The sequence below is a fragment of the Lucilia cuprina genome, chromosome 3, assembly GCF_022045245.1.
Source record: "Lucilia cuprina isolate Lc7/37 chromosome 3, ASM2204524v1, whole genome shotgun sequence".
NCBI lineage: Eukaryota > Metazoa > Arthropoda > Insecta > Diptera > Calliphoridae > Lucilia > Lucilia cuprina.
Genome location: NC_060951.1, coordinates 18,925,184 through 18,952,204, shown reverse-complemented (window position 1 = coordinate 18,952,204; position 27,021 = coordinate 18,925,184). Strand labels below are relative to the sequence as shown.

The 27,021-nt window shown below is 29.0% G+C and overlaps 1 protein-coding gene across 8 annotated transcripts in view; it reads right to left on the bottom strand.

Moving 5' to 3' along the window:
• The window catches only part of LOC111683791 (frizzled-4), a 40,382-nt gene extending 35,071 nt beyond the window's left edge, over nucleotides 1-5,311 (bottom strand). The window contains exons 1-3 of one of the 8 annotated variants that reach the window (XM_046945442.1): nucleotides 5,158-5,311; nucleotides 4,851-5,034; nucleotides 1,797-3,145 (exon numbers count right to left, since the gene is read on the bottom strand). In XM_046945442.1, the coding sequence (XP_046801398.1) occupies nucleotides 1,797-2,764 (968 nt within the window). In that variant the 5' untranslated portion in view covers nucleotides 2,765-3,145; nucleotides 4,851-5,034; nucleotides 5,158-5,311. Of the gene's footprint in view, nucleotides 1-1,796; nucleotides 3,162-4,850; nucleotides 5,094-5,157 lie in introns of those variants that run through there. The other 7 variants (XM_046945443.1, XM_046945445.1, XM_046945447.1 and 4 more) reach the window with 7 other exon arrangements.
• Between the last annotated feature and the right edge of the window lie 21,710 nt (nucleotides 5,312-27,021).

The window sequence follows — 27,021 nt, the reverse complement described above, 5'->3', positions numbered from 1 at the left end:
ATTTTAAGCCTTTAGCCAAAAGATCTTTTTTAATTACAACTGGGTCGCATTTGTCTAAACCCAAAAGCACAGCTTTGAATGGTTTTTCATTTTTAGTAGCATAAGTAAAATATTCAAACTGACAATTTTCTTTTAATGCTTTACCGACATTATCATAATCGTCTTTTTTTGAACAGAAAACTTTTAAACCAATAGACATTTTTCTAATTGAATAATCGGTTATTTTTAGTATTCTCATCAATTCGTGTACTTGCTGTGTTTTACACTTCAATATAGTTAAAGGTGGTACTTTTTCCTTAACGACTTCATCGATAACAGTTTCATCATCATTGTCTATTGTTTGAAGAGGAGCATAATAATTTTGATTGCCAATTCTCTGAGAAGAGGTTGGTTTATTTGTTTTACTCATTTTGCTCTGCCTCAAATAGGCAAAAACATCTTCATCACAACGCGCTCTTTTTGTAATTTTGTATTAATTTGTTATTGTATGAAACAATGCAAACGTAACTGTTTAATTTAAAAGAAGAAAACACTTTGTATCAATGTATGTACATAGGAAAAATATACAAATTTACATAAAAAGGTGAAGATTTATTTTTTAACAATTTCTTAGAATTCATTTTTTTGTGACAGTCATAAAATCTACGGCCACATAACACATATAATTATTTCCTAATAATTTTTTTTATTGCCATCAAAAAACTTTTTCTTGCAAACGAACATTTGCTGATTTACCGCTTGAATTTAACTCGAATTCAACTCGTTTTCCACTCGCTCGCAAGCGAGTTGAAAAAACAACGTGTAAATATCGCTAACGAAGAGAATACAAAAAACAAAAAACTCGAATTAAAATTGTGCTCGCGTGTTAAAAAATAAAACTCGCGGTTTAAAACGAGCGATATTAATAAAATAGCGATCGCGAGCGGCATTTTTAACTGCAGTTAGAGCCTTAAAATTTTGCACGAATAACTTTAACATCCATGTAAAGATAATTTTACAGGAATAATTTAAACATCTATGTAAACATTTTGAGTATTAAAGTGTCGGACAACCCATGAGGGCAGCGGCACCTCCCATATTAATTAAATACAAAAATTCGTTTATCTGGAAAACTAATACGACTAAATTCTTAAAAATTTGCACGAAGAACTGTAATATTCATCTAAAAGACCACCGTGGGATAAGGCCGATACGGCAGGTGCTCACATTAAAACTCTTGACAGTCTGTAATATTCATCTGAAAATTTTTAAGAAAAAAGAGCGGACTTTCATCCAGGAAAACTTGGATTATTTTTAAGAATAAGAGTATATATTCAATTTTAGCAAGTAAGAAATAAATAAATCATTAATGTATTATTATGAAATTTAAATGAAATATATTGTCATGAAGAGAAATTATAATAAACATTTAAGAAAAATTTTATAATTTAGTAACTAAATAAATTTTTTTTTTTTTGGATTATTATGTATTTAATTTCGATTGGGATAGCGAAGCACACCGGGTTTAAGCTGGTGTGCGTATAAATACTTATGAAAAGGAAATAATTTATATATGTAAATACAGTTTTGAAAACTGAGATTGTTGACTTTTTTAATAAATTATTAAAAAGGTTTTAAATTTTCATATGTCCTAGGTGAACTTAGATCGCATTTTGTGCACTGAGTTTTAAATGTATTCTTTTCGAAAGTATTAGGAGCTTTCTCGTATTCAAAATTTCTATCGTATTAAAAATTGTTAAGAATATATAAATCAAAGTAAATTAAAATATAAATAAAAATATTTAAAAATATGTTACCATGCACATGCCGTCATTCCAAAATAATATCGAAGTATAAACGTTGTAGCACATGGGGCATTTGAAAGTCCATCTACTAAAAGTAAAGACACATTCGGCAACTGAGGGTCAAATCCACAAGATGTAGCTGTCCTACCAGCAATAAATCGAATTGTCCAACCAATTGCTACCATTGTGTGCGACCACATTAATGATGACAAAACTTTTATTTGACAAGATTCTTGTACTTTGAAAGCTCTGGAGTCGGATAATAATAAAGAAATAATAGCCAAAATCGATAAACCTGCTGCAGCATATGTCCACGTGTGTGTCCAAAGTTCAGCGAGGTGTTTTTCACTAGGTCCAAATAGAATATTTGCTTCGCACAGCGGAGCACAACGTCCAGACCGGTGTAGTTTCACGTACAATTTTGAGTGCCCTGGACATTCGAATGTGCTGGAAACTATAGCTGTTTGAAATGGTGTGTTAACAGCAGGATTTGCTGGATACATTTCCTTTACAGCAGGCGCTTCTTGCACCTCACCAGGACCCTCCATACACATGGTCTCATGATTATTTTCTTTAGGAAAACGATGACAATCTAAAGCAGGAGGCCATGGGTAACCAAAACCTTGAAGAACTGGGTGACAGCGAGATCGTACGCTTTCGCAAAGTGTTCGACATGGTCCTATAGGTACCGGTACTTTTTGGGTACACATAGGTACGTAAGTTGCACATAAAAATAATTTTAGCTGAGAACTGCAGACGTATTCAATAAGTGGCGAGAACGTCTGCAATGTGTATTCTGCTTCACTTTGTAATTCATTTCCCACCAAATTTGGCATCGACGTCTCATTATATCCAATATTTCGACACAAATCGATTTTTATTGGTTCACATTGTCGTAAAGCAAAATCTCCCCTGCATACACTTGAGAAGATAAGACAACATAGCACAAATATAAATTGTAATTTATTCATTATTCTCATATGCTCCAAGCATATATAATTTTCAATACAAAACTTGTATTCCTGAATCTTATAATTTTATAGTTTTCAATATATTATCCTACTGCTGATGATTGAAATTATTTCAGATGCACAATACATAGGTAATTACTGTTTATTAAAAATATTTTCTTTGCTTTTAGCTTAACTTGTTAAGTATCATCACCATGGTTCCATGATAAGTGATTATACCGGACCATATCATGCAGTTATTTTCTTTTCAAGTTCAATATATTGTAAGAGTTGTATTTATTCTTGTTTAAAACTAATATGCATCTAAGAGATCTTGTATGTTTAGCTACTTGTTTTTATTTAGCTTTGGCCAAAAGTTGTATTTCAACTTCTTAACAGACAACCAATTTACTAAAAGTAACGCAGATATCATACATACAATGAATCAACTAAGTTTTTTGCCTACCATTATTTAAGAGAATTTTGTTTTTTGTTCATAAATAAAATTCGAAAAAACAAGTAAAAAGTAAATATATGTTTTCAATTAAACATAGAGATTGTGTAAAATGGGAAAAATTAGAAAAAAATTAAAATACAAATTTTGGTGCATTTGTTGTTGCATTTTATTATTTTACATCAGAATTTGCATGTCAAGTATTTTGCATACTGAGAATTCCGGTTAATTTCATTGGGTTTTTCAAATTATTTTTTAATTATTTTTGGAATTGTTTTATTGTTAAAAGGAAGTGTTAAGTATTTTTCAATTGCGATTTGCCAAAATCATATCCTCATTGAGTGAAAATGTGATTTTATTTGCCTTAAAATGCTTAAAGGATAATAATGAGGCAATTTCGTATTAAAAATTAGTTTAGATGTCTAGAACAAGTGTAAATCAATAAAATATAAGAAATGTTTAATCAATAAAATTAAAAAATATAAAATAGAGTAATAGATAAAATGATCGAAAGAATTATTAGAAAAAACACACTGAGTGCTCTTTCAAAATCTTTAACTGCCAAAGGAAGGGGACTTGTATCTAAGGAAAACTATTGGACTCCTGATTTATCTTTTTCATAATCTATATACGAACTAAGGGGAACACTATGTTTAAATTTAGACCTCTAAACAGACCTCAGATTGTTCGGAACCAATGTAAAGTGAACTGTCGTGTAGTACAGGAAAAATACCTAAATTAGATATTTTAAAATAGAGGTGGTTATCATACCGTAACGTAACGTAAAAATAGCTATAGTAACGTAAGAATAGCTATCCAGATCCAAATACGCCTACTGTATCTTATTCATAAAATAAAAAATTGAAAATATGAGGTTGAAAATCAAGATTTTAGCATTTAATAGTTCTATAGTGTTGTGTTGTTCTATATGTTAATGTCCCCATATTTAGAGTGGCTAGGATGGTACTTAGAGTTAGATTTATTGAATAAGAATCAATATTATACAATTCTAAATAAAATTTACACAATACTCCTCAAATAGATGGAGTTTCCGTAATGTAGTTTTTGTTTATCAATACAAAATGACCAAAAACCCAGATTATTTTTGTTATAATATATATATTTATACCCCACAAGACATTTTTTCTAGGTCCAAATCCATTGATTATCTAACATATCATGTATCTAATTCAAAATTACTGATTATTTTCGAAATTTAATGAAAGAAACGATAGATTTCATGTTAAGTCAAATATTGATAAATTCTGATAGGTATATAGGATAGTAAATCGGTTAAGAAATGTCCAAGTTTAGTCGTTCCACTACTAAAATATCTAAAAAATGTTATTCTAATATATAGGAGTAATAAAAATATTAAATTTTATAAAATAATGCAGCAATATTAAAAAAATGAACAAAAAACCTAAAAAAGCAAAACACTTTATTGACATATAAAATTAACAATACGTTCACATTTTATCAAAAATCTCGTTAATTAATATAACGATTTTACTTTTTATGGTAGAAAATTAAAATATAAGATATTCTTTAAAAAATACAACAAACAAATTGCTTTATTTTGCTAAAAATAATTATTCAGATTATTGTAGAAAACACTTGAAACAGTTTTACTTGTTTATAAAATTATATTTTAAACTTTACTTCATTGAAATTATTTTCTATAGGCAAATTACTTAATAGATTCACTGTATGTATATACATTCTTAAACTGGTCGAGGGTTCTCACACACAAACCAATATAATATTGGTTTATTTTACCAACAATAGTTATACATATGCAGATATATTTTTTCTTTTTTGAACAGTAATATATTTTTTCACGAATCTGAAATGTTGCAAAATTATATTTTATATAGATAAATTTTCTTTTTTATTTATTAATGTACATATGTAAGTATTATTTTGTTATAACTTATGATTTATTTGTTTAATAAACAATGAAACGTACTTTATAGTGTTATCTTGTAGATACATATATACATGTATTACGTACAAATACACTTTTAAATTTGTTTAATTTTTACTTATTGTACATGCGATGATCAATATGTATTATTTTTACACGCTTTGTTTATGTTTTTTATATACTACTAATATTTCTAGTTAATTTGAGACAGAGTCAGCCCTGCGCTGAAAAATATTAACGGCGGCGGCTACTGAACCATATGTCGGCGGCGGCTTAAAATCGACTGTAAGCCGGCAAAGTTTTCAGCTACGTTTAGTTTTTAAATTTTTTACAATTTTAAATGTAAACGGAATCCGAGAGATCAGAAAGTGGGATTTTGGAAGCAAATATATTGTTTATGACAACAAAACAGTACCTATAAGAAGAAAACAAACAGGGGAATTCTTGGCAATCTTTTGCAGAGTTGCGTAAAAAGGTACTTTTTCGCGTATACACGTGGAAAATTACATAAAAATTGTAAACAAAGCAAAAAATACATAAAAACGTAAACAAAGAGAAAACAAAAAATAACGAACTACTTGATTTATTTGTAAAATATTGAATTATTGATATAAAATGAAATATATTGACTGTGCACCAAAATAAACTATACCAATCGATAGGGAATCGGTTTCTGGGTACTTGCTATTATATGTTATGAAGCAGCAAACTCTGAAATATTTAACAAAAAGTTTTTTGTTAAAAAAAAAATAAATATGCTTTGAGCAATAAAACAGAAATATGTAATCGATAGGAAATCGAAAATTGAATCGACCTCCGTTTTAATTCTTTTCTTGATAACGACTGTTGTGATCAAAGCTTGGAAAGCATGAATTCAATTTGGAATTAATTCCCTTATATTTTTAATTCGGCTTTAAATTTTTGAATGTATCATTCTTTAAAATCTTTCAATGAATTTAAATTCTTAAGCTGAATTCCTTGGCTTTATATTCCATTGAATTAATTCCTAAGAGAATTTATTCTTTATAGGAATGAATTCAATTGAATGATCATTCTTATATGTTTAATTCCTTCTATTACAAATTGTTTAATTCAATTTTTAATATACAGAATGCTTTTGAATTATAAAGCAAAACTTTAATTCAATCTATTCCAAACTAAATGGTTGAAAAAAATTTAATTCAATTTGTAATAGATTGAATTCAAACAAAATTTTTATCATTCAGAGGGAATTTAGAAATCAATAGGAATTTGTTAAATTTATTTTAATTTAATTTGTAACAGATTGAATGCAAACGTAATTAATTCATTCATGAGGAATTTAACATTCCAAGGCGAATTCATATAAGGTGGTGTTACTCAATCAGCTGATAATTTTTTTCTTAATTCGCCTGGTTTTCCTAGCTGTCACAATTGAAAAATACTTAACACTCTTCCTTTTTACAATAATACAATAAATTCCAAAAATAATTAAAAAATAAATTGAAAAACCCAATGAAATTTACCGGAATTCTCAATAGAATTAATTCTAGGAATAAAATCAAAGGGAATGAGTTAGAAGAATTGTAAATTCTTTTAAATATACTCCAATTTCAAAAAAAGAATTAAGGAATGAATTCTTTTAGAGCTTTGGTTGTGATGCAACCAGTATTACCATAACGGCATTAAAAGTGCAATTCTAGCACTTTTTTTTCGTCGGCTGCACTTTTTTTTTAGAAAAAAGTGCTAGATGCATTTTAGCACTTTTTCGTCTTTTGCTAGAAATTTTTAGCATTAAAAGTGCATTTTTGGCATTTTTCTTCTATTTTACACTTTTTATAATTAAAGAACTTTAAAGTTTAATTTTCTACAGAACTGTAAAAATTTAGTTTTGAGATGTTTTGTTAAATTTTAAGAAATTCTCACAAAAATTGTTTGCATATGTTTATTGTAATTTTTAATTTACACTGTAAATTAAATTAAGAAGTGAATTATTTTAAATTATTTATTGTGCAATAATTTTTTTTGAAAAAAAATTGAAAATATACAATAAAAATATATTAGCATGTAAAAACAGGCAAATATTCGGAAATGCCGAATCTTACATACGCACCAACACACTTTTTACCAAGATTTGCTCATTTATTAGATTTATGCTTAAATTTTATTTCTGTATATAGGGTTTATTTTCGGAATACGATATTAGTGGTTTGGATCGCGGACCGAGCTCTAAGAAGAATGTTTAAAACAAATCATTTTTTTTCGAATGTATCATAATACTAATATGTTTTAATAATTTATTAGGAATAAATTTATTTTCTGAAAGAGGATTTACATATATATAGGTAAATTGATTATGAAGAATCTGATCACATGATTTTAAGCAAGTTATTATGGACGCTTGGATCAATTCGTATGGAATTTGATAGAGGCATTTAAGATCCTATAAAACTTATTAAGGTTATATTTAATTTTGCATCATCCTTCGGGACTGTTGTTAAATTTGGAGAAAATGAGTACCGATTTTGGGGTGCTTGTGCTACTTTTGGGAACCTATCAATCAACTCAGAAAAAAAAGATTCAATATAACTAGTTCTTTTTATTCTTGCCAAATTTCTGAAAGTTATTTTTGTTATTTTTTTTTAATTTTGAAAATATTATTGAAAATTTTTTCCAGAATAACAAACTTGCGTATTTGAATATAAGCCTCATAATTCATTTGTTACATCAACATTTATATTGCTTCCTAATAGCTCTTAGAAGTATGAGTAATAAACCTGACTATTCAACAAGATTTAAGATTATTTCATCTGAATTTTCAATATTTTTGCGATAAGAATACATCTGATAAAGTGTTGTGAATAAGACCCATAAAATTATTTATATAAAAATAACTAATATTTTATATAAATAAAATATTTCTGTTTGGATCGCGGAATCATGACATCAAACAACGTATTAGTTAAGGATATCTCAAAAAAGACCCCATATTTTTTCTTTATTCCTTCACATAAGATTGCTTATAGCGTATTCAATAAAATATACAAATTTCAGAATGGGACAATGAGGGAATCTCAAGTATATCAATTTTTAATAAAATAATCCAATTTTTACATATCTTGAATATTGCGAAACTACAAGACATAGGCTTTAATTGGGAACTAAAGCAATTAAAATCGGATAAACAGTTTAGTAAATACACGATGTTACATTTAATGCTTGTTGAAAAAAATCAAAAAAAAAAGAATAGATTTGGTAAAAACGCAATGTCTAAAAATGCTCCCAAATAAGTGCTTTACTTATCTTACCTACATGTTTAATGCGTCTTTGAAATTATGTTACCGATTCTCAATCCAAATAATAGCGAAGAATGTCCAACATCATATAGACCAATTAGTTTACTGTCTTCAATTAGCAAAATTTTTGAAAAAATTTTGCTAATTGAAATAAATGAATTTACTGGCTTAAACAATATTCTCCCTGTAAAACAATTCGGTTTCAGAAAAGAAAACAACACAACTCAACCTCTGTTGAAAATACGCAATCTAGTGAAAAATAACTTTCAATATGGAAAATCTACTGGAATGGTTCTTCTAGATATAAAAGCAGCATTTGATTCCGTATGACATAATGGACCTATTTATAAATTGAAGCAATTAAATTTTCAATCAGAAATAAATAAATTTATAAAGAGTTTCCTTAATGACAGATCCTTTAAAGTTTATTTATGTTCGGTCCACTCCTAACGAACAAATATAAACGCAGGTTGTCCTCAAGGGTCTTGCTTATCACCCATTTTATATAACATCTTAACTTCAGATATATCTACTTATCAAAATTGCATTACATAAATATTCGCAAATGATACATTTATACTTTGCTCAGATGGACTCGCCTCTAGTACTACAACTAATTTACAAATAGCGCTAACTGAGCTGCACAATTATTTTAGCAAATGGAATATAATCGTTAATCCAGAAAAAACAAGCCCTTTATATTACAAGAAAGAGAAAGGACTGCTTTATACCTCAAATTCCACTTCAATTTATGAACCACAAGGTCTCTTGGGAAAATAAAGTTAAGTATCTTGGCATAATCCTCGACACCAAACTTTTTTTAATGAACATATTTCATTTTTGCTCAACAAACTAAATGTGATGACTAGAATGATGTACACAATTATAAACAGATAATCTGAACTAGGCTTAAACAACAAAATATTAATTGTAAAATCAATTATTAATTGTAAAATCAAGAATTAACATGGAGGAAAATTTCCAACGAATACGCAACATGCAACCAGCTCCTGAGTGATACTAATTGCTATTATAGCAACGACGATATAAGAATACAACCAGTTATTGCACACAAACCCAAAATGAACGACAATGCCGTATCGTCTAGTACATCATCTGTCAAAAACGAGAACAGCCATGCCTGTGACATTATTCTTTAAAATGTACCGTGCCGCAAGAAAGTATCGTTGTGGAAATTGTAATCGCACTTCTCGTAAAATAGCTGAATGTAAATTGGCGAAAAGATGTAAAAAATTTATGATATATAAAATTGGTAAGACGGCTGAATGCAAAATTATATTGAAAGGGTTTGCAGGCGGCGAATATATTTGTGTTGGTAAAGCGCATATATACAGCGTTCGTGAAAACTGATGGTCATTATGAGTATAACCAACATTTGGTGTCGTAAATGCCCTGGAGGTGTTCCAGGCGGTGATGAATCGCATTGTTAGTTTAATAGAACCAGGACGATGTAATAATACCAAGTAAGACCATAGATGATGGCATAGATCAGTTTGATCGATTTCTGAAAATCATTAAGGAGAGTGGACTAACTTTACGTTGGGATAAGTGTGATAAGGAGATCTCTTATTTGGGGCACAAGGTGAATTTTTCAGGTATTACGCCTGGAAACGAAAACGTAAGTGGCATTAAGAAGTGACTTAAGAACATTACTGAGGTACGCCGATTACTGGGGTTAACAGGATTCTTCAGGAAATTCGTTGAGAACTATTCGGAGATCTTGAAACCACTTACAGTCCTATTAAGGAAAAATGAGGCGAACAATTTATATGGGATAAACCTCAACAACAAGCGTTTAACAACCTGGTAGAAGTACTTTGTACTGGTAATTTATGATATAAAGGCCAAGCATGAGGTCCATACGGATGCTAGCAGTTTAGGGCAAGCAGAAATTCTTCTTCAATCAAGTGAAAATAGTAAATGACATCCAGTATTTTATTTCAGCCGACATTGTTCCGAAACCCAGGAGAAGTATTACAGTTATAAATTGGAAGTGTTGGGTGGAAACCCAGAAACGTTTCCGCATTTACTTGCTAGGTTAACCGTTTCGCGTGATGACTGACTGTGCGGCAATCAAATCAGTGAAATCGCATAAAGAACTCTAGCCGAAGGTATCTCGATGGTCATTGAAATTGTGAGAATTTATACACCCTGAAGGCTCCATAATGACACATGTTGATGCTTTAAGCAGATCACCAGATTTACCTTCAGTAGAACCAGAGCCAGCCGGTTTTGTTATGAACGTGAATGTTGATAGTGAATATTGGTTATTACTATGCAATTAAAGGATGAAAAGCTAAATCATATAATAGGCGTTTTCGTGGCAATATAAAATCCGACTAACACAAACAAATGAAGACCGATTTTGTTCTGCAGAACCGACGGACTCCGGTTTGTTGTTGGCACATTCACATGATGACGTCGGACATTATGGTCTCGATAAAACAATAGAGAGGGTTAGACAATCATTTTGGTTTTCCCATATGAGAAAATACTTACAAGAGTACATATCCGCATGCTCCGAGTGTTGCTATAACAAAGTGAAATGATGTAAGCCCTAGGGAGATATGAATTGTGGTGTTTTGGATCCACTTCCATTCCGCCAAATACATGTGGATCATTTGGAACCGTTTGTAAAGAGTAAGAAGAGCCACACGCACATTTTGATACTCTCGGATGCGTTTACGAAGTTTGTAATCGTGAAGCCAGTAAGGAGTACTAAAACCGCGACGTATTATCTCTGACCGTGGTACCGCGTTCACAGCGAAGGCTTTTGAGGACTATTGCGAGAAAAATAGTATACAGCACATCAGAACAGCTGTCCGCACTTGAGCGAGTCAATCAAACTGTTTTATCATTCATACATACTACTATGGAATATCCGAAGTTATGGGATACATCGTTGCACCTACTGCAGTGCTTGATTAATTCGCAGAAGAATGCAACTTCTGGCTTCGATTTAGTGGAGAATCGAATAAAAGGACGATGTAATTGATAAATCAACGTCTTCGACTCATGAGAAATGAAAAATAGCTGTAGAGAATATCGAGCGTGAACGTGGAAAATGGAAAAAGTACAGCCGACCTACTATTTATTGATTCTAATAAGACACGTTCCTCAAACAACGGCGAGTCAAGAAAACTTGAACCTAAATGTAAGGGTCAGTACATGGTTTCGCGAGTCCTTGGAAACTACCGCTACTCAATAGAAGATGTTCCTGGTTTACAAATAAGCTCTCGCAAGTTTTGTTCCGTATTTAGCTCAGACAAAATGAGAAAATGGTGCGATAATTTTCCTGAGCTTGATGATGTGTATGAAGAGGAGGTCGAGAACGACTTAGAATCAGGATTGGCCGAGCTGTCAACCCAGAAACCACTACGCTAATAGACAACTCTGACAAATACGATATATACAACTGTTAATTTTGCGACTCTGAGTTTTTGAACATAACCGCGAGGCTATTAGGCGAAGCAGGCAACATATTTCCATCCAACAGCACGAGTCGAACTAGGGGATTTATGTATTAAAGGAATTATTTTTAAGTTTTATAAAATAAAGAATATTTTGTTTTAATTGAATAAACGTGTATCGAAAAATTATTTAAATCAGTCAATCAATTAGTTGACACTACGATGTAATGCATGGTTGGTATATGTGGTTCTCAACTAGAACATCACATTGTTAAATGGTGTATGTTTTTCCAATATATTTGGATTAGTATTAGACCGGTCCTAGTCCTTTGAGGAGTACTCTTTACACGCGTGTGCGGAGAAGTCTTAATTTTGAAGTGTTATCGAAATAATATAAATACGAATTTAGTATTTTTTATTCGAACATTTAAGGGGTGAAAATTATTATGGTACCTTTTTTATATACTACATACGAGTTGGGGTTGGTTATGTTAAAATTTTTGTATTCGTTCTCTGCAACAAACAAAAGCTGTTTACAATTACAGCTCGAAAAAAATATATTTGGACTATAGACAAGACCTCGCAGTCAGTTCATTCCAGTGTGACCTAAGTTTCTATTCTTTATGAACATTAGCACGAACCTTTGATAGGTAAAAAATATTGAATTTTTGAATCAAAATAAGGTAATTTGTTACCCAAATTTACTGTTTTTAGTGAACAATACAGTTTTTGGGAGCCGACAAAATATAAAAAAAAACTCGGCGGCTGCATCAAAAGCCACTTCTGTCTACCCGGTGGAGTCAAGTCCAAAGTGCGAGGAGGCGAAAACCAATTTGCTGGAAGACACTTAAATAGATGACCATGATTAAGGTTATCTAAATAAACCTCAATGGAACCGAGACGGTAAACAACGCTCTGATGGCTAAAATTAAGACAGGCAAAATACATAAAGCTTTAATCCAGGACGATTCACAACCTTGAATTTTGAAGCAAAGAGTGAAAACATATATCTTGTTTCTGTGAAATTTTGTGATAAGATTAGGAGTGCAAAAACAGGCCCGATAGCGGCCAATTATCTTCGGATTTGTTGCAGTATACATCCTGCTATAAACTTAAGCTATTTTGATAAAATTTGGCACAAAAAAGTTTTGTCCATATATTTGCACACCTATTTTCTCATAGCTTCCATATAACATTTACTTCCGAAAATCATTTAAACGCATATATTTCATTGAATTATAAAGTTATCAGGATAAAATTTGACTTGCATATGATTTGTGTACAATTAAATTATTTACCAAATTTTTTACGGATATTCATTATTGGTCATAGCTGCCACATAAGGTTCACTTCCGAAAATCACTTAAACGCACTTTTGCATTAATTAATAAAGCAATAAGGGTTACTTGATAAGGTGGACTTGAATTTATTACGTATGAACATAAATCATTATACGAAATTTTTTCCATAATTGGGCAAAACACCCATATAATGTCCATTTCCGAATAATACTTAAACGCAATTTGACAAAGTTTTCGGCAGAAAATTTGGCATAAATGGCATTTCTGACATAATTCACTATAAATGACAATGTTTCGATAAAATTCGACGTTTTTATACGTGTGAAACTAATGAAATATATTAGATTTCAAGCTTTTTTTATTTTTAAATAGCTCATCTTTTGCAATCGAAGTAAAATTTTTTTAAATTAATTTTAATATATTTTATATTTATACACCTCGTTTTTATACCCTTCACCTTCGTGAGAAGGGTATATAAAAGTTTGTCATTCCGTTTGTAATTTCTATAATATAATTTTCCGACCCTATAAAGTATATATATTCTGGATCCTTATAGATAGCGGAGTCGATTAAGCCATGTCCGTCTGTCTGTCTGTCTGTTGAAATCAGTTTTTAGAGGACTCCAGATATCGGCGAGATCCGAATCTTCAAAAATTCTATTAGACATGCTTTCGAGAAGATCGCTATTTAAAATCAGCAAAATCGGTCGGTAAATAACGGAGATAGAGCAAAAATACGAGACAACCTCTGAAAATTTCATCAAAAAAATGTCAAATTTTTCATGCTTTGTTAAAAAAGCAACAACAACACTGTATATAAGAAAAAGATGTACATGTGTGTTTGTAGATGTATTTGGTTTTATTCAGCTGTGTATTTTTTTGTATGTTTGGATGCTGTTGGCGTCATTGCATTGTTATTTTTGTTTTTGTTTTTCTGTGTTTTTCGTTATGTATGTTTAGATGTCTGTTGGTTTAGATGCCTTGTGTATTTTTGTGTTTTATTTCGTTTAGCGTAGTTGTTGTTCTTATTGTTTAGCTTTTGATGTAGTAATAATGTAGTCGGGAAAAAATTTTAAATTTATAAAAGATGTTTAAAATACACTATGGTGAAGGGTATATAAGATTCGGCACAACCGAATATATTACTCTTACTTGTTAAATTAAAAAACCGTTAAAAGGATCGAGTAGTATTGTGTACCCAAATGAAAAGTATTGAGCAGTAAAAAGTAGTACATAGAAAGTTACAGCACTAGCTGTTATGTAATATATTGTCGGTGTTGTCCGTTCGTGAGATGGACAGTTTTCAAGAAAATACTCTATGGGGGACACGATTTTTTATGTTCAATTCAATATTTTACCCAGCTTCAAAAAATCTTGGGTGCTTCTACTGAATATACTGTTGAAGAAGCCATGAGAAATGAAGTTAGAGATGATGAAGAAGATAATGCTATTGTTAATGAAAAAGATGTATTAGATAGACAACTCAATAATATCAACACTGAAATTAAATATGCCGATAAAGATGCTAATAATAATTTTGATGGAGGGATCAAAAATTAAACTGTATCTATAGCTAATGAATTCAATGCTCTTGACATAGAATATTACCATAGAAGGTCAACTCTCTCCGATAAAAACCTAACTCAGCTGTAAAAAACCTAACTCTAAATATGTATTAGTAAGATTTTCTTTTCCTTTAAAACCAGGATCGGCAGACATATACTACTACATTTTGCACTTGTATAAGTGAAAGAGCGAAAAAACAAGAAATGAGAAATCATTGTACTCTCATCTCCACAAAAATGCATGTATGGAAAACTTAAATTTAGAAATAAAATTAATGTAACACAAAACTAATATTTTTTAGTTTAAAAGTAACAAATATTTTTTGCCCTGTTTAAATTTAGTAACGGCCAAAAAACACTGTGCATAGGAGTTGCCGATCGTGGTTTTAAAAGCTTTTTACCACACATAAAATGCTCATATAGTTGCATAAAATCGGTCGAAATAAATATACAACGTTTTTATTGTATTATTTTTCTTAAATTATTAAATTTTAAATTGAAAATTGCATTTGCAGAAGCATGATAATATTTTTTATGTATTATTTGTTAAAATGTAAAATTCTTTAATTTTTTCGATTTTTATAAATTATTTTACTATATAAAAATGCTCAATTTGAAATTAGAAAAACAAAGAATTAAATATCAAATAATTTTTTGGTTTGTGAAAACTAAAAGAATTTTGTGAAGAAATTATATTTAAATAATTGTAAAAAAATAAAAAAAACTTTTTTTGTGTTATAAAAATTGTGTCCGAATCGTTTTTTGATATTTAATTCTTTGTTTTTCTAATTTCAAATTGAGCATTTTTATATAGTAAAATAATTTATAAAAATCGAAAAAATTAAAGAATTTTACATTTTAACAAATAATACATAAAAAATATTATCATGCTTCTGCAAATGCAATCTTCAATTTAAAATTCAAGAAAAATAATACAATAAAAACGTTGTATAATTATTTCGACCGATTTTATGCAACTATGTGAGCATTTTATGTGTGGTAAAAAGCTTTTAAAACCACGATCGGCAACTCCTATGCACAGTGTTTTTTGGCTGTTACTAAATTTAAACAGGGCAAAAAATATTTGTTACTTTTAAACTAAAAAATATTAGTTTTGTGTTAATTTATTTTATTTCTAAATTTAAGTTTTCCATACATGCATATTTGTGGAGATGAGAGTACAATGATTTCTCATTTCTTGGGTAGTCCGCAAATTTATTACCCAAATGTTTACATGGATGCTAAAGTTATTCGTGCAAAATTTTAAGATTCAGTAATAGTTTCCAAGATAAACGAATTTTTGTATCTAATTGTTATATTATCCCAAGATAAACAAATTTTTTTATTAATTTAAGATGGGAGGAGCCATTCCTCTCATGGATAGTCCGTCAATGTTTCACCCAATATGTTTACATGGATGTTAAAGTTGTTCATGCAAAATTTTAAGATTCTAACTAACGAATTTTTGTATTTAATTTATATGGGGGGTGCCACGCCGCCTAACGCTAGTCCGCCCACTTTTTATTCTAAATATTCATATCGACACTAAAGTGCCTCCGACAAAATGTGTGGACTCTAACCATATAGTAGTACATATAGGCGAAACTAAAGCGGTTTTCAAACAAAAATATTTATTCTCTTCACACAGACGAGCTTTGAGAAAATAAAACAAACTTCTGAGAACTAAACACACTCACAAAACTTCAAATTTTCTTCGCAAAATTGCGAGGATATTAGCACTTATTAGTTTTTCTTATCACTTAAATGTAATGTTTATTATTTTTTGCGACACTTTTTATTTAAAACCCCAAAATTATTTATAATTTACAAACGAAAAAAAAAAATATTTTTTTATTCTTTGACATTTCATTGTAATTAAAACTGAAAAAAGAAAAGTTGTACATTTTGGTATTGAAAATTTCATTTCATTTTGTATTAGTGCAGATAAAAATATCAAAATATGTTTTGAGATAAAAAATATGTTCAAAAAAGTAATTAACTAATATTTTCATTCACTAGGATATAACCCTACAAGAAATGTATGACCGAAACTAACACGTACAAAATGATTTTACTAACACACTTGCAACATTTTTCTTTAAAAATTGCTAAAAAAAAGAGTTAACGGATAATTCCATCAATAATGATGTTCAAATGACCGGTAAAATGACTGTTGATATACACAATGTGTAATAAACCCAACAAGAACAGTGACAGTCATTTGATCGGTCATTTGACTGGCACTACTGATGTATTATTTCTATCACAGAGTAAAGCAAAGTTTCTATCAGTTTCTTAAGGCAAATGGACAAAAGTGATGGAAACATTTGTGTACATGTGATTTTTCTTCTCCCTTGCACTTATGAATTCTATCGACTTTAAAACATATATTTGAGCTGCTCACTCTTTTGCTTTTTACCAATCAAGGATGATGGAAATGTTAGTCACGATTGACTAATCATTCTTTATGGATATATCCATCACAGTTGACCAATCACACTTGATGAATTTATCCGTCAAATCTGACGGCTATACCAATTTATAATAAAACACAATTTATTAACATTTTGAGATATATATTTTTTAATTTTATTAATATACATAGTAAGCATATACATAAATTAACTATCATTTTACCATTTTACATACCTCGCAAAATGTAAAATCCTCTTATACTCCTTTTAATTTGTGGAAATAAATTGTCTGTAAAGAAATATATATAAATATTGAAATATAAAAATTAAAAGTAAATATGTATTCATATTACCAAAGATAGAAAAATCTTCGAAGAGTATATTCTCAGCTCCACTTCCTGCACCGTTTTTAAATTCAGTTTATAATAAATCTATTTACTTTTAATAATTTTAGTCTCAAATTTTTTAATTTTTCGCTTCTTGATCTTTGGCTTTCACCGAAATAATTAATTTATAAGACGGAAAACACAGTAACTGTCAAATGCAGTTGTTACACTCTTTCATATGTAAATGAAACCCTTTATTACACATTGTGTATATCAACAGTCATTTTACCGGTCATTTGAACATCATTATTGATGGAATTATCCGTTAACTCTTTTTTTTAGCAATTTTTAAAGAAAAATGTTGCAAGTGTGTTAGTAAAATCATTTTGTACGTGTTAGTTTCGGTCATACATTTCTTGTAGGGAAGGGTTTCATTTACATATGAAAGAGTGTAACAACTGCATTTGACAGTTACTGTGTTTTCCGTCTTATAAATTAATTATTTCGGTGAAAGCCAAAGATCAAGAAGCGAAAAATTAAAAAATTTGAGACTAAAATTATTAAAAGTAAATAGATTTATTATAAACTGAATTTAAAAACGGTGCAGGAAGTGGAGCTGAGAATATACTCTTCGAAGATTTTTCTATCTTTGGTAATATGAATACATATTTACTTTTAATTTTTATATTTCAATATTTATATATATTTCTTTACAGACAATTTATTTCCACAAATTAAAAGGAGTATAAGAGGATTTTACATTTTGCGAGGTATGTAAAATGGTAAAATGATAGTTAATTTATGTATATGCTTACTATGTATATTAATAAAATTAAAAAATATATATCTCAAAATGTTAATAAATTGTGTTTTATTATAAATTGGTATAGCCGTCAGATTTGACGGATAAATTCATCAACTGTGATGGATATATCCATAAAGAATGATTAGTCAATCGTGACTAACATTTCCATCATCCTTGATTGGTAAAAAGCAAAAGAGTGAGCAGCTCAAATATATGTTTTAAAGTCGATAGAATTCATAAGTGCAAGGGAGAAGAAAAATCACATGTACACAAATGTTTCCATCACTTTTGTCCATTTGCCTTAAGAAACTGATAGAAACTTTGCTTTACTCTGTGATAGAAATAATACATCAGTAGTGCCAGTCAAATGACCGATCAAATGACTGTCACTGTTCTTGTTGGGAAAATTCCATTAAAAACATACAAAAAATAACCTCCAAAAAATGCATTTTTTATTTAGTACCTTTTGAACAACTGTGTTTATTTTTGTTCTTATACTAATACATTCTCACCAGTTAGGTCTTTGACAGCGGACTTAGGTCCTTGACAATCAGTTTCGCCTATATACTATATGACTCTAACTGTTATATTAACTCAAGAAAAACTATTTTTTTAATTTATATGGGAGGTGCCGCTCCCCTTATGGGTAGTCGGCAAATTTATTACCCAAAATGTTTACATGAATGCTAAAGTTATTCGTGCAAAATTTTATGATTCTAACTGTAATAGTTTCCAAGAGAAACAAATTTTTGTATTTAATTTATATGGGAGGTGCCACACCCCTAACGCTAGTCCGCCAATTTTATATCCTTAATAGTTAAAGTGGCTCTCAAATATACGAATTTTATATTTTCTTAATGTGGGTGTGGCTCATCGCCCACTTGAAATTTCAAAATAAAAAGTAACCTATTACCTATTCAAGACATACAGGAATTCCCTGTGAAAATTTCAAGAAATCGGTTCAGCCGTTTAGTAGTCTATAGCGTTCAAACAGACAAACAAACAAACACACACACCACACACAACACTATATATATATATATATATATATATATATATATATATATATATATATATATATATATATATATAGATATATATATATATATATATATATATATATATATATATATATATATATATATATATTATATATATATATATATATATATTATATATATAATAATATATATATATATATATATATATATCAAAAATATCAAAAGAGAAACAAAAAAAAACAAATAGAAAACAAAGCAAAGATAGAAGAAAAGCTAGATTGAAGAGGTATAGGTGTAATTTCCTCTTACATGTTCTGTACCCACCCAAACCATGCTATCGTATAATCAATTATCGTAGATAGCCCAAAAATGATCTACCCGAATATAACCTTAACCTTTCGAGAATTCAAAAACTAAAGAAAAATAATTACACCGCCATTTAAATCTATGTAACGAACCTAACCGCCAGGGTCGTAACTTTCAAGGGGCTGCTACCTGGAAATACCGGCCGAGCTCATGGAAAATGGGGTGGTTCTTGCCCCTATTAAGTTCGTTTGCGGTTCGACACACAAAATTCAAAAATTTAGGTAGCATTGTACAAAAATCGACAAAAAAATATCAAAAGAGAAATAAAAAAAACAAATAGAAAACAAAGCAAAGATAGAAGAAAAGCTAGATTGAAGAGGGATAGGTGTAATTTCCTCTTACATGTTCTGTACCCACCCAAACCATGCTATCGTATAATCAATTATCGTAGATAGCCCAAAAATGATCTACCCGAATATAACCTTAACCTTTCGAGAATTAAAAAACTAAAGAAAAATTTAGCACTTCATATTGCAAACTAATAAAATTTCATTTATTATGTACATATGTGTAATTATTAAAATTTTCCATTAAATAATGTAAAGGTAATCAAAAACAATCAATATAGAAACTATCATATAAACAAATGTCAATAAAAAAAAATGATTAAACATCAAAACTTTAGGATAATTTCAACTAAGTATTAATATATTTATCCAAATTTTGCTTATATAAATCGGCCAAAAAATATGCAACAGTAATCGGCAATTTATATCATTAACATTACAAAACTAAACAATAGAATATTATGTTAATAACACAGAAAAACAAAGCTTTTCTTTTTAGAAAAAAAAAACAGAATATGTTATTAACATAATTTTCTAGTTACCATAAAAATTGTTTATATTATTAACATGAGTGTTAAAGTTAATGTTAATTCGTATGTTATGTTATATATTATGTTATTAACAGATTAGTTAGTTAACATAACATTATGAAAATATGTTAAAATGAAAACTACTCCTGTCTAAATATAAGTATGTATGTATGTTAAAAAAATAGATTCTAAGGGCCAAATTTTATAAAACGAAACGACAAACGTTCAAAAAAATTTGTATGGAAAAAATTAAAATTTTCAAAAATTTCCCAGTATTCTTCATACAAATTATTTACGTTACCGAATGTTTCGTTTTATAAAATGAGGGGGTTATTTATAATTATGTATGTGTATGTACGTAGTATTGTGACATAAAAATAAATTAACACAAATCAATAAGGTAACAAATTGTGCAAGTATAATAACATGATGTATGTTATTAACATAATATTTTGACAACAGAAATAAATTTGAGCAATAATGTTATCAGCAAAAGATATAAAAATGTATTTGGAATTATTGAAATGTTATAAATTTGAATTTGTTTTTATATCAATAATAGAGTGAAAATTTAATACAGGAAATAAATTTGACTCACCATTTGTAATCCCGCGAAGACTCCAGGCCTGTTGTCCCTTGAGATGTTGTCAATACAATGATTAATTTTAAATATTCACTCATTAGTAAGGTGTAGTGTTTATGTTTGGTGTGATATGTGTATGAATGAGGCAATGTTAATAACAGATAATGAAATTTACTTTTACATATTTATATAAGCAAAACAACAACAATAAAAAAACAATGTTTAAAATTTGAAAATTCAATGAACAAATGTCAAAATTTAAAGAAAACTAAAAAAAAATTTTAAATAATAAAAAAAATATCAAAACAAATTAATTATCTAGGTCATAATGATTATCAAACTTCTGATTGCAAAAATAGTAATAATGTTAGATGACAAATTTACTACAGCAGACGACAATTAGCAGTGTCTTTTTGCTGCCCACCACACTAGTTCCATTCAAAGAAAAGAGTATCGCCACAACAAATTTGTAAACTATCCCCCAGATCCTGGTTCTTTTTGAAACAAAGGATCTGTATTGAAACGCAAGAAAATCCAGAAATCCAGACTCTTGTAAACTTTGCAACATACAAAAAAAACTGCCCAAGGTATTGGAAACAAACCACATAAATGTACAAATTATCCTTAACTCGAATAAAAACAAATTTCAAGGAAAAACACAGAAATAACACGAAAATCAAATTCCGTTTATAATATTTGCTTTTGACAACTCAAATTTTCAAATCACAATCAGAAAAAATTTCAAATGTGTCAAATAAATGGAAAATATTCTCAAAGCCAATTTGATTAAAATAGTTGCCCGGATTAAAATTTCAAAATTTTACGTTTTCACTTGAGCTAAGTGTTGTACAAACAAGTGCCTCACAAAACAGTCTTAGTTTTGGAGTTTTACTCCCAGAAACTGAAACTGGAAAAGGCATAAAAAATAAGATATATCAAATTCGCTATGTCCAAATATCCTTTGCATGGTATGTGCCCTTGTTACCCGAATCAATATCCTCTAACTCATAATACACTTGGCCAATTCTACGCAATACTTTTGCTTTTATTCCCACAGGAGCAAGCTTTGAATTAAAATAATCTACCTTTGAGCTTTGGTAAAATGTCCTTCTGTACACATTTTGTCCAACTGTAAAGTCCTTCGTCCTAGATCGTAGATTATATGTCCTTGCGTTTTTGTCATATGCTTTACTCATATACTCCTTAATTTTGTTTCGAATAAAAGAAAATTCGTCCTGTCTTTCCACACCTGAGTCATGGTCAGCCAAAATTTGTAAATTACGTAAAATTTCGTAGTCCTTGCCATTAGTCAACATATTCTGTCCGAAAACTATTTGATACGGTGTCCTGCCAACTGTTTGATATACACTGTTCCGTAAAGAGCAGTTAATACTGGGTAAATAAACATCCCACTCCCTCTGATTGTCCCTGACATAGCTTCTCAACGCTTCATTAATAGAACGGTTGACCCGTTCAGTGGCGTTAGATTGAGGGCTATACACAGCTGTCAAAACATGCCCTACGCCGTTCTTATTCAAAAATATTTCAAACTCTTTACTTTTAAACTGGGAACTAAAAAATAAATAAGAAATGAAACTGTTGTCAAAAGTACCTAAGTCTACTGTCATCCGGTACCTAACTCTAAGAATGTATTAGTAGAATTCTCAAGTCAGCATAGTTGCAAAAAATAGTATTGAAAAATATTGAAAAAAATTATTACATTTCAATTTATACTTTGAAAGGTTTCTTAAGATATTTTGCACATATTTTATCTATAAACATTTTATAAACACGTCTATTTGTTTTTTAATCTATAATATTGAAAAATAAATTATTTATTTGAAATATCTTTTTCGTTTACCATACGAAAATTTACAACATTGTTTTTTTAGTTTTAATTTCAAACAACAAAAATTCAATGTCAAAAAACAAAAAATAATTTTTTTTTCGTTTGTAAAAAATATATTATTTTCGGGCTATTAAATGTGTTTAAATCATATACCGGCGAATAGAGAGGCAGATAAAAAAATCACCACTACACACACACTATTGGCATTTTTTCATTGAAATTGCACTGAAAAAAATATTTGGTTATTTTTAATTTTGAAGATTAAATTGCATTACTGTAAAATGCGAATATTTATAAACAATGTGTAATCAATGTACTTAAGAATGATAATTTCTTTACATAGAAACAACATTTCTATTTAAAATGTACAAAAAAAGTATGAAACAAGATTAACTTATTTACTTTCATTGTTATGCATTCTAGAAAATTATTTAGAGTGTACGTTGTTTTTGTAAATTATGCTCTTGCTTTTGCAAGTTGTTTTTGCTTTTTTCAAGTTGTGTTTGCAATTTCTTTAACAAAGCGACATCAACCTGCTTTGTTGAATGCTGTCAAGCAACTAAATAAAATATTTGTATTTTTGATGCTCTTGTTTAGAGGTTCGTTTGCGATCGTGTTGTGTACATGTAATTTGCCGAAAATCTTCGTTGTCAGAACAATACTAGCGCCGACGTCTGGTCTATTGTATTTTTACATGAGTGTTCGTAAGTTTATACCTCATTTCACCATAAATTCTTAGGGCTTCATTTTATAAAACAAAACTACAAACTTTCAAAAAAATTTCTATGGAAAAAATTAAAATTTTCAAAAACTTCTCCAATATTCTTCATACAAATTTTTAATGTTAACGAAAGTTTTGTTAATTTGAATTATACTATTTGCATTCGCAAAACCCTACTTAAAAGGCAGCATTCAATTTACGACGTACGATTTGAAGGTGGTTATATAAGATTCGGCATAGCCGAATATAACACTCTTGATTCTTTTCCATCTTATCTAAGGGCCTCATTTTATAAAACGAAACGACAAACGTTCAAAAAAATTTGTATGGAAAAAATTAAAATTTTCAAAAATTTCCCAGTATTCTTCATACAAATTATTTACGTTAACGAAAGTTTCGTTTTATAAAATGAGGGGGTAAGCTAAAATTTTAAGTTATTATTTCTCATTTTAAAAAACGAAACGACAAACGTTCAAAAAAAATGTGTATGGAAAAAATAAAATTTTCAAAAATTTCCCAGTATTCTTTCTACAAATTTTTTACGTTAACGAGTCTAGCATGTTTGAAATTGGTTGATGTCTTTGTTTAGTAAAACATTATTGCAGTTTTGTTCGATATGCTATGCCAAACAGAATAACAAATGTATACATATAATTAGTACATACTACAACTGTTATACAGCATGTTATAAGGTTTTTGTCAATAATACCCTTTAACCGTAGTAAAATTAACCATTTCAATGCCTAACTTAAGGGTACTATAGTTGAAAGGTCGACTTATGACCATTTCGACTTTTTTCGTTTTATGATAAATCTACTTTTTTACTATTGGAATGGAAATAAATATTTAATGGTCTCATTTTATAAAACAAAACGACAAACGTTCAAACAGATTTGTATGGAGAGAATTCAAATTTTCAAAAATTTCTCAGTATTCTTCATACAATTTTTTAACGTTAACCAAAGTTTCGTTTTATAAAATGAGGGGGTAAATGTAATTTCACAATTAAGTAAAAAACGAAATATGTATAAAAATTGTTTAGGTAGAAAACTTATTTGGAATGAAAATACGTTAACCATAGTGTATTTTAAACATCTTTTATAAATTTTACATTTTTTTCGACTACATTATTATTACATCAAAAGCTAAACAAAAAGAACAACAACAACGCTAAACGAAATAAAAAAAATACACAAGGCATCTAAAGCAGCAGACATCTGAACATACATAACGAAAAACACAGAAAAACAAAATAACAACGCAATGACGCCAACAGCATCCAAACATACAAAAAAATACAGCTGAATAAAACCAAATACATCCACACACACACGTGTACATATTTTTCTAATATACAGTGTTGTTGTTGCTTTTTTAACAAAACATGAAAAAATTATGACATTTTTGGTGAAATTTTCAGAGGTTGTCTCGGATTTTTGCTCATATCACCGTTATTTACCGACCGATTTTGCTGATATTAAATAGCGATCTTCTCGAAAGCATGTCTAATAGAATTATTGGAGATTCGGATCTCGCCGATATCTGGAGTCCTCTAAAAACTGATTTCAACAGACAGACAGACAGACGGACATGGCTTAATCGACTCCGCTATCTATAGGATCCAGAATATATAAACTTTATAGGGTCGGAAAATTATATTATAGAAATTACAAACGGAATGACAAACTTATATATACCCTTCTCACGAAGGTGAAGGGTATAAAAATAGTTATCTAGGAAACTATTAGAGCTAGAATCCTCAAATTGTATATGAATAACTTTGACATTCATGTAAACATTTAGAAAATAACATATATAAATTAAATACAAAATTACGTATATCTTGAAAACTGTTATATAATTCAATTTTTTCATAGATAGATAGATAGATAGATAGATAGATAGATAGATAGATAGATAGATAGATAGATAGATAGATAGATAGATAGATAGATAGATAGATAGATAGATAGATAGATAGATAGATAGATAGATAGATAGATAGATAGATAGATAGATAGATAGAGATAGATAGATAGATAGATAGATAGATAGATAGATAGATAGATAGATAGATAGATAGATAGATAGATAGATAGATAGATAGATAGATAGAACATATATGAATTTAATAAAAAAATTTCTTATATATTGAAAACTGTTAGATCTCATATGTAACAATAAATAATATGATATTTTTATATTGTTATATATATGTTTGGACTACAATCATAATTTTTACATGTTTTTTTCTCAGTGCTCTTACAGAGAATTATATCACTGTCAATGAATCGTTCAAAAACCAAAAAAATAAGGGTATTAAGATATATGCATTTCACAAAAATAGTTTGTTATTAGAAATTTATTACTCATTTGAAAATTTGTACATTTACGGGTAAAAAGTTTAAAAAATGGGTAAAATAAGTTTTCTTAATTATCTTACACAATATTAGTGATACAAGAAAAATTTTAAATGCACCTGTATCTACTCTGGTACTTTTTTTAAATTTTTACTTTTAAGGGTAAAATGTGTAACAAAGGTGATTTTTTGGATCTTTATAACTTTTTAACATAATAACTAATTAACATAATAAAATTTTTATAAATATTTTGGTAACATTTCCTTAAATTATGATACAACTTTTTTAAAATTCAATTCTTTTTGGATGTAAAAGGGAGAAAACTGTATATATGGTACTTTTTTAGGACATTAAGAAAACTTTTTCGGTTTATTGAATTATTCCTATTAAATTACGGACTAACTCTGTAATACTTATTGTAATAAAATTATTGCATTTCACCAAAAGTACCAAAAAGGGGAAAAAACGGGAAATTTAATTTTATTCAAACTAATTTAGCCAATTTTTTTTAAATTTGTAAAAGTAGTTAATTTACTCACACAAAATAAGCTGTTGGTATATTGTTTTGGAATTCGAGTACTAAGAACTATATAGGACCAAATTCGAATAAATTTTGTTTGGTACTTTTTGAAAGCACTATTTTTCTGGAACAAATAAATGCAGATTTGAATCGTTTGAGTTTTATTTGTGATATATAGATTTAAACACGGAATATTTTGTAGACTTAATTCTCGAAAAAGTATATTTGTAATCGAAAAGGGGAAAAATTGTGTTCTTTATTAGTACTTTTCACTTAGGTAAAATTTACCTTTGTATGTTCTTTAATATGAATTCAAAACGCATGATTATTAAATCATACATGGTCCTTATTGAATAAGATTCTTTAAGAAAGAATTTTTTAGAACTTTTTATCTCATAAATTGAACTGTTTTATTTTCTAAAATATTCAACCTAGGAACATTAATTTCAACATTGATGGTCTTGACTGAATAATATTCTGTAAGTGGGAACTATTTGGTACTTTTCTGTTCTTCAAATTGTACCTTTTAGATTCTTTATAAAGGTTAACCGGAACACACGTTCCTTATTAAAT